Below are 8,751 nucleotides of genomic sequence, written 5' to 3' on the forward strand. Positions count from 1 at the left end.
AACAAAGAGTGAAAAATTGAAGGGGGTCTGAATACTTTCCGTACCCACTGTATATATATATATATATAAGGTCTACCCTCCGTAGGTCTCCTGGTTTCCTCAGTGCTCACTAAGATAAATCACTCTTATATTAAGCTCTCCTGAGCTCTAGGGTGTCATTGAGTAGGTGAATGTACAAGAGTTAATCTGAGCATTATCTGTGCTAAATTCAGTGCAGTGGCTTTTGCATAACACACAGGTGGGAGGAAAACATTTCCAATCTCTCCTGCCCTAAACAAGTGTATAAAATCAAACATGATAAAATACTTTTTACTTTATTCCTTCCTTATAAACTAACTGGTAATGTTTTAAAGCACTTAAAAAGGCCAAATGCTTTAGTTTCTTATATTGTTGGGTCAAGGATAAATGCTATCATTAAAGGAAGCTGAAGAGCAATCAATCTAATTCATGATTGTTAATGGTTATTAGCCCCTAAAAGGCTGCTGAAATAATTGTTTCTGGTAAACACAACCCTCTGTGACAGGAGAGGCGTGTTGGCTGGTAGCCCCTAGAGAATCCTTAATGAGTACTGCTTTGAATCTGTCTGTGTGATCCAATGACTAACTCCCAGCCAGTGGGTGGCACTGAATGTATCATCCATTCAAATCAGTCACTGAACGCCCACTCCCACTCTATATATAGTCAACATCCTCCATCTTGCTCTTCCCCAGAGAAACTGAAAAAAAAGTGTAATCACTTCTGTGGCTAATTATTTCATACTGAATGCTTAAAAAATGTAGGCAAAAAATATCCAGTTTGAAACATTCTATATTATTAATGTCATTGGGACGTTTACAACATGAGCGATAAATTTAAATATAGGTAACTGTAACAATAATGAACTATATTAGCATCCACACCAGGGAATGATAACATTCTGATTTTTATAAGCATGCGCTGCAGTTCTGTCGTCTGTTGCTTTAAATGCTTGAGGGCGAATTCTGTTTTTATCGTTCATCAGCTAGAAAAAAAATATTAAAAGCGATTCCAACAATATTGTTCCTCCATGCCGTTATTGTTACAGTTGTGTTGTGGACTCTGCTATCTTTTATATTTAGAATGATTTTTTTAAACTATACTGTATCTCAAATGAGCCATTTTATGGATTTCTGTCATACTTTATTAACCTTCATGTCATTCCAAGCCTGTATGAATCATACGGGACTGTTTTATGGCACTTTATTCTATTTGGAGCCCCTGGTCGCTGTATGCTTTCACTGGATGATAAAGAGCAGCATGAACATTCTTCAAAATTTCTTATTTTTTGTTCCATATATAAAAAAAAAATATTGGTTTAGTAAATAAATAAATAAGAGGGTAAGTAAATTCTGACACAAATTTTTGGCTGAACTATTCCTTAGAACAAAAGACGTATATTCTTCATTTAAAAAGTATAAAATTTAGATAAATAAGTTATTTGTTTGGAAAGGAGTGCTGGCTTGTCTTGACATGCTCATATAAGGTGTTTATTCAATGACCTGCCAAAAGAGTATTACTACTGACACTTTGATTTCCAATGTGATATAACCTATTTCTACTAATCTGGGATCAATTAGTGGAAAGACTTAGATAAGACCTCTTATATACAGTATATATAGCCAGGGCACAGTGTCATATGGTCAAGCAGACGGTAGCTACTGAAGAAAGCCTCCTGACAGATTAAGAAGCCATTTTAACAAGTACTAAAAAAGAACTAAACCTGTGCTTGGCACTCTCTGGGGAAATCACTTGTTTAATGAGGATCCTGCAGTCTTCATAGGTGCAACTAATAAGGCACAGCCATTCAACAGACAGAACATATTAGTGTCAGTGATATTGTTTTTAATCAGTTGTCCACCATTTAGAACTGAATGGATAATTCCTTTTTGAATTCAAATTTAATTAAGAAATTCTGGAAAAATTTCAAGAAGAAGAATGAACAAAGGTCTGTTTTTTTCCCCCAAAATTGTAAATAAATCATTCAGAGTATGTTTCACAAGAAAATACACTTTTAGTATTTCTACTTCAAAATGTTATGTTTAATTCAATGTCACATGCTGTTTTTTTTTGGTAATTATTTGTGAAATATAGGCTACAATTTCTGAGTGTAATAGGAAGTAGTTTTCAAAGTATTTTTAGATACACTGAAAAAAAAATCATAAATATTTAAGAATTGGCAAGTATAATGCAATGAATTTAAACGAAATTTTGAAGTAAAAAGTCTGAAATAGCAATTTCTTGTAAAAAGTACTCCCGTGATGATATTTAAAACTTCAAAAAAATCTATTTTTAAAGTATAGATAGCTAGACAGACAGAGACAGACAGACAGACAGACAGATAGATAGATAGATAGATAGATAGATAGATAGATAGAAGCGTTAAAAATAGTTCCAAAACTGGGACGTGTTGATTGCGAGCTAATTTCCTACTTAAAAACTACATGACACAAAATAGCCTCCTTGACGTATATTTCTTGTGTGCACGTGGCCACACGCTGCTTGAAGACAAAGCGCGTGAGGTTCCGCAGTGCTGTGAATGAGCGATCCTGCGGTTTCTATAGCGACAGACTAGAGAGATGAAGCCCCAGTTCACATGTCTTCCGCTGACCCAGAGAAACCCATCTCACAGACTGCAGCAAATTCCGGCCAATGAACTCGAAGATCATTCATGTCGAGTGTTTTATTCACAACTCTGCGAGACTCGCTCATTCTTGCTTGCAGGTGAACGGGACTGGTTGATGATGAAAAACCCATAACAAAGACGCAGCCTTGGAGTAAAGTCGTAAACAAGATTGATCGATCTGTAAATGAACTGTAGATTCATAATTAATATTAGTTTCCTTCCTTTTTCAAAAACTATCATTAGGAATCAAAGGGCAACGAATATAAGGGCAAAATAAATACAAACCCGTAGAATAAACAGAGAAAAAAAAATGTTAGTCAAACGAAAAAGTAAGAACAAGTGACTACAAATCTAAGAGATTTGGAGTTTTATTGTACACTGCAGAGATAATGCATAGATGGCTTGTCCCAAAGATCAGCTTAAGTTATGGATGCTATGTAATCTTAAAATATGTCGTCAAATGGCACGTGGTCAGTGCATTAATGAGCTTGTGCGTTATCGACCAAGAAAACCAGTCAGACTGGGTTTTATTTCATTCAAGCAAGAGCACTGAAAAATCATGTCAAAGTATAAAATAAACTCCAAGCATGATCATCCCATTTTCCTCAAACCAATGTGAATCAAAACAGTAAGATCACCCATGAATTGGCACATAGAACATCTCAGTGAAGAGAAAACACTTTCAAGTTTCAAATCCAGAATGGCTGGAGACAGGCGTCTGTCAATAGAGTAAATGAGCACAAATAGGTCAGCACCTTGGATAGTTCCATTCACATCTCTTCAAATGGAGCATCCTCCTCCTGAGACAGTCATTTGTCCATACTAATAGGCCTACCTTTTAATCCTTGATATAGCAACTTCCAGAATTGTTAATAATAATGTGGCCAATGCAATAGGTTATAACATAAATGGTATATATTTTTAGAACTAAACGGATATTAGGCTATGTTTGTTATAGGCTACACCAAACACTTAAATGATGTAAAACGATTTAATGCAACATTAGACCTAAAATATACAACTTTTCTTTAGGTCTCAGGAGGATAGTGACCCAAATGACAGATGAGGTTGCCAATTATATAGAATAAACGTTGTGCCTTCCCTTTTTTTATGAATGACTGTGAATCACAGCAACAGATATAAATCTATACGACATGCATAAAACAGCAGCTACACCGGTGAAGCCATGTTGGCTATTACAAATCACTTCACCGGGGCTACTTAATACTGTTAAAACAAAGCCAACACAACAGTGTCATGAATACTAAATTGATAAATCGGTTCAAGGTGCAACATAACAGTCACTCAGGCAGAGCTGATTACAATTACGTCCAATAAATCAGAAGTAATGGATCTCTGCTCAGATTCTGATCACATGATCACACTCAGCGATCCAGTTCGCTTCCACCCTTCTTATAATCCCCTTCGTTTTTTAAGTCTTGGAAAACCTCTGTGAAAAAGTGCGGATCTATGTTAATCTGCAGCATTTTGCCGCTCAGTTTATCGATGACATCTAACGAACGTTCCCAGAACAAGTCCTTATTGGTGTCGACCATGAAGGGCTTGAGAGGGTACGAGATCTCGTTCCCTATGTAGGAATACGCCAGATAGAGGCAGGTCAGAAAGGTCCCTTGGAGTTCACGTGGATTGTCAACATCCTGGCTTACAGTTTCCCTAACGAGCAGATAGACGAACACGAGGTTGGCAGGCGTGATGAACCCGTGGTCCTGCCAGCCCTGCAACAGCAGAGTTCTGTCCACGTTTCGGAACCAGAGGACAACCTCGTTTGGGGTGAGTTCCCTGACTTTGCAGCATCGTTTGCAGAGGAATTCGCCCAGACAACGGAGCAGTTCCCCGGTAGAGGCCTGGACGATCACGCGTCTCGGCGAGACGAGCGACCGGCTGCTGAGCTGCTTCTGAACCGACACCAGTTGCTTCGCCGCTGGAGTGAACTGGTCCTGATCCTGGTCCAGTTGGGGAGGTACCGCGAGAGGTCCATTTTTCGTTTTCTTCTCGGACTGTTGCGATTTCCTGGAGTTCTCCTGATTCAGATGCTCGACCTGACTGTCGCTGCTCGCTGGCAGAGGAAGAGGATTCGGACTTACTTTCTTGGCACTTTTTTTCTTACCTGATGCAGTCACTAGCCGCTTAAATGTGAGCGTGGACACGACCACTGACTGCTTTTTAAGGCTTTTCTCTGTTTTTCCGTTGGCTTCGTCTCCTCCATCTTTCAGAATGGTCCCTTTAGTTGCTATAGGGGCTATAGAGAGCACGGTCCCCATATCGCAGAGCGCGCCGACAAAAATGTTATGTTACGGCCCTGCGAGCGCGGAGGCGTCGCAATGGAGATTGAACGTATCAGATCACAAGGGCAGCTCCATTTTGTTAGTAAAACAGGCAGGTTAGCAGGTGGACTGACAACCCATCAGAAAGGAAATTCCAGAGCAGTCAGACACTCCCTCCACTCCTTCTGTAGTAGTGACTGCAAGCCAGTCCTCCTGCATTGTCTACCTCAACTAGCGGGGATTTGTGGTGAGCCAAACCAATCTGACATCAATTTCTGCTAACCGGGATTATCCCAACGTGTCTGCGTAATTAGCCAACCTCAGGGCTACAGGAGACGAATGACAGACTAAAGCACCAATAGAAGCAAACGCCTGCGTTCACATTATCACTTCAGAAGGTGGAATTTTTAGACCGCATGAGCCAAGTATAGTTCTGCTATTCCCAGACAAGGCACAATTCTCTCCTCAGCTCGTCCATTTAACCTACTTAGCACTGAAATAGTTGAAAAAGAAAACAATAACCAGTGATTAACCAAGATAAATGTAATGCGAATACATTGAGATAAATTGTTAGGCTATTTGTTATTAATAATATTTGTCCCAGAGGGTTTCCTAGACATTTAAAGAAATTTTTTTAAAAACCATATAAAATAAATGACATTTTTTCCTAACTCTTCGCACATGTTTTTGATGTTTGGAACAACTTACTAAAAGCTAATTAATCTGTTTTGGCAGAAACGGAGGTTACATGAGTTCGCCTTTAAGTTTCCATGAGATTATAAAAGGAAACCCAAATTCATCAAGCTGCTCTGTCACGCTTAAATCTGGATTAAAGCAGTCAACATTAACATTTGCTCTGTAAATAGCCTATTTATGACAAATTTAATCATACTTTATTTATTAATATTTGTCAGGAGACACCGATGAGAGATTTTACATTCATTCTGCTGATGATACAGAAGATATGATGCAATATAACAGAATGTAATCTAAACATGAAATGTCTCAAATCCTGTTTACATTTAGTTATGCATACGGTTAAGCGACTTAGAAAAGAGGAGGAAAAAAAGCAATTTGTCAAAGAGCCAACAGTTTTAATAATACATAATTCCAGGTTTATTAGGCAGCTAGATCAACTTTAACACACTTGTTCCTGTGCAAGTTAAATGGTATGGTCTTTGTCTTCTTGCTACTGACCCCATGTTGATCTCCCATCTGTGACTCTGCTGAATGACAAAAGGCCTGTCTGATCATAACAGCTGGCAGGACAGATAAACTGTAATACACACCAAGGTACCTTTGAATTATACAGTATTATAAGAAAAAAAATCAAGTCTTTAAGGTATTTGCAGAGTGTGTAATTGTATTTAAGTTTTTTTTTTTAAATAACAAAAACAATCCAATACAATGACTCACTACTCATATTGAGAGTATTATTCTTTGAAAATATGGTATGTTACAATGCACATAATGTAATAACAAAACATGCTCCAGAAACTAGGACACAGGGAACCTGTGAGACTCTGAGGAATTGCCCACAATGCAGCGTCACATTGGTAGAACTGACAGTACTGCAGTCAGAGCAGCATCTCTGTCTAATGAATATGCAGTGGGAGGGTTATGAATATTCACCTCTTGCAGCAACCTTGCACAGTTACTGTGAAAAGCAATGTGTTTGAAAAGAAAATGATTACTTTTTTCTCCTTCTCAATCTGTCAATGCAGTAGGCTACATTTCTACTAAAGGACAATGAAATGATCTCTTTTCATAATAACCAACCATAATTGTATTGGCTGTCGTTAAGCATCTATTTTTAATAAATTATATTACAGTCAGATGTGGCATTTGCCAAGTTTGTCAATATCACCTAATTACAGATATGAATCAGCATCACTGTAAGGCAACAGTTGAGAGACAACTGTTGTCGAGGAAGAACTTGCGGAGTCAAGGCAAGGATATGTGAGTTACGTCTCAGATTTACAGCAAATACTTTATTAGAACATTCTTCAATGAAGCCAGATCATTAGATATATCAGTAAATCAAGGCTGTTTATTACCACTGTCTTAATGTACAGTATTCTTGGAAGACACTCCTTGCACTCTCTCGCCACCTTGTGGTCAGTTATAAAAATGCAGTCTACAAAACTAATAAAGCAAAGTTGGTTTAAAATTGGATGATGACACTGTCCAGCTGCATACTTCACATCACATATTGTTCATAAATATCTGATCTTATAAATGGGTTTACATATATAGGTGTATTCATATAAATTTGTATTATTATTAAAAATATTTCATACATTGAAACAATGTATATATTAAAAAAGTTTTATATTTTATCTAAATTAATAAACATTAAATTAAATTATTTGTTTTAAATCATCGCAGCATTGTACAACATACTGTAGGATACAGTATTAAAAAATAATTTTGAGATTTGTTTTGGATTACATTTAACACTAACAGTGTATTAATTATTAAGTGTATTAACTTTAGTAGTGTTAGATGACGGCAAAAGTAATTGAAATAGGGAAAATAAACATGCACAATTGAATATCCAATATAGATACTGAATAATAATAATAATAATAATAAATAATTACATTTTGACCAATAACCAGTTTGATACTGATCATGAATTCTTAATTATAAATATATAAATATATATATATATCCTGATTTTCTCAAAGTATCTGAAACTCATTTCAGTTAATTTAATCACTACATTATGTAAGGACAGAAGAGGGCATCATCTACTAAGTCTCAGGAGTGCAAGCGTTTGGAAGAAGTGCAAAATCCTGATGATAGGGAGAGCTGATGATAGCCCCTGTCAGCAACGCCCTTCAGCACCTCAGGCTAATATTTAATAACCCCAGGCAAGAGCTAGCGAAATTATAAACCCCCGGGGTCCCTATCTGTCTAATATTCTCGCTCATGACAGAATCCTGCTTTCAGCTGAGGCACTGCTGCCAACAGAGAAATCTCTGAACAAATGCTGACTATACCTCCCCAGCTGTTAGCGGAGGAAAAATCTCTTCATATGAAGGACAACCATTTATTCAATTTGTCCACATTTAGGTGGAAATACTTGGAACAAGCACTGTAAAATGTAAAGGTGTTAAATAGAGTTCATGGAACTATGTAAGTTTTGTAACAGATTTAAGATTGCTCACACAACTGCATGCGTAGAGTACAAATACCATACCGCAATTAATTACCAAACATGTTAAGGGGTTTATGGGAAAGAACTATGAGCATATAATCTGAGCCAAGGTCAATAAAGAGAAAAACTCAATGAACATAACTATGTCATTGTGCACAATAGGCTGTGGCTGTTTCATTTCTCTTGCCCTGTAAAGCACAAGAATCTGTCCACCTCTTTGTTGTGGGTCACATCAAAAGCAAACACAGAGATCATGTTGCTGCTCTTATCACAGGGTTGTCCATCAGGACTCCAGAAAGGGCTTAGCGGCACAGCCAGGGGCAGGTGGGCGGCACAGCACATCACTGATAGGCTACTGCAGCTGGACGACATTGAGACGATAAGACAGACCGGCCTAAACAGACACACACACAAGTACAGAGCATGAAAAAGTGTTCAAACAAATACACTGTAAAAAAGAAAGATCCTTTATTTGCATTATGTTCTTTAACATCTATGGAAACTTTTCGTTGACGTTCCATTTCCATTTTATAGTGGAAAAGGATTAATTACACCATTTAAAACGTCTCAGGTTACTTATGTAACCATGGTTCCCTGAGCAGGGAACGAGACACTGCGTCCTCTAGGGGTCGCTATGGGGAACGCCTCGTCGTGACCCGTGT

At 37.7% G+C, this 8,751-nt stretch overlaps 1 protein-coding gene and 1 long non-coding RNA gene across 2 annotated transcripts in view; both read right to left on the bottom strand.

The window, feature by feature from the left end:
* The window catches only part of LOC107663907 (uncharacterized), an 18,652-nt gene that overhangs the window by 8,569 nt on the left and 1,332 nt on the right, over nt 1-8,751 (bottom strand). The gene's annotated exons all lie outside the window — the stretch shown is intronic.
* On the bottom strand, nt 3,013-5,355 carry LOC107663905 (cyclin-dependent kinase 5 activator 1-like). Its single transcript, XM_016454308.1, has one exon. The coding sequence runs from the start codon at nt 4,921-4,923 to the stop codon at nt 4,027-4,029; it is 897 nt and encodes a 298-aa protein (XP_016309794.1). The 5' UTR covers nt 4,924-5,355; the 3' UTR covers nt 3,013-4,026.

This window comes from Sinocyclocheilus anshuiensis, unplaced genomic scaffold, assembly GCF_001515605.1.
Source record: "Sinocyclocheilus anshuiensis isolate Anshui unplaced genomic scaffold, SAMN03320099.WGS_v1.1 scaffold976, whole genome shotgun sequence".
Lineage (NCBI taxonomy): Eukaryota > Metazoa > Chordata > Actinopteri > Cypriniformes > Cyprinidae > Sinocyclocheilus > Sinocyclocheilus anshuiensis.

Bases quoted from the DNA above. Each gene is read 5' to 3' on its own strand.
- LOC107663905 (XM_016454308.1), bottom strand. From the start codon at position 4,923: ATGGGGACCGTGCTCTCTATAGCCCCTATAGCAACTAAAGGGACCATT.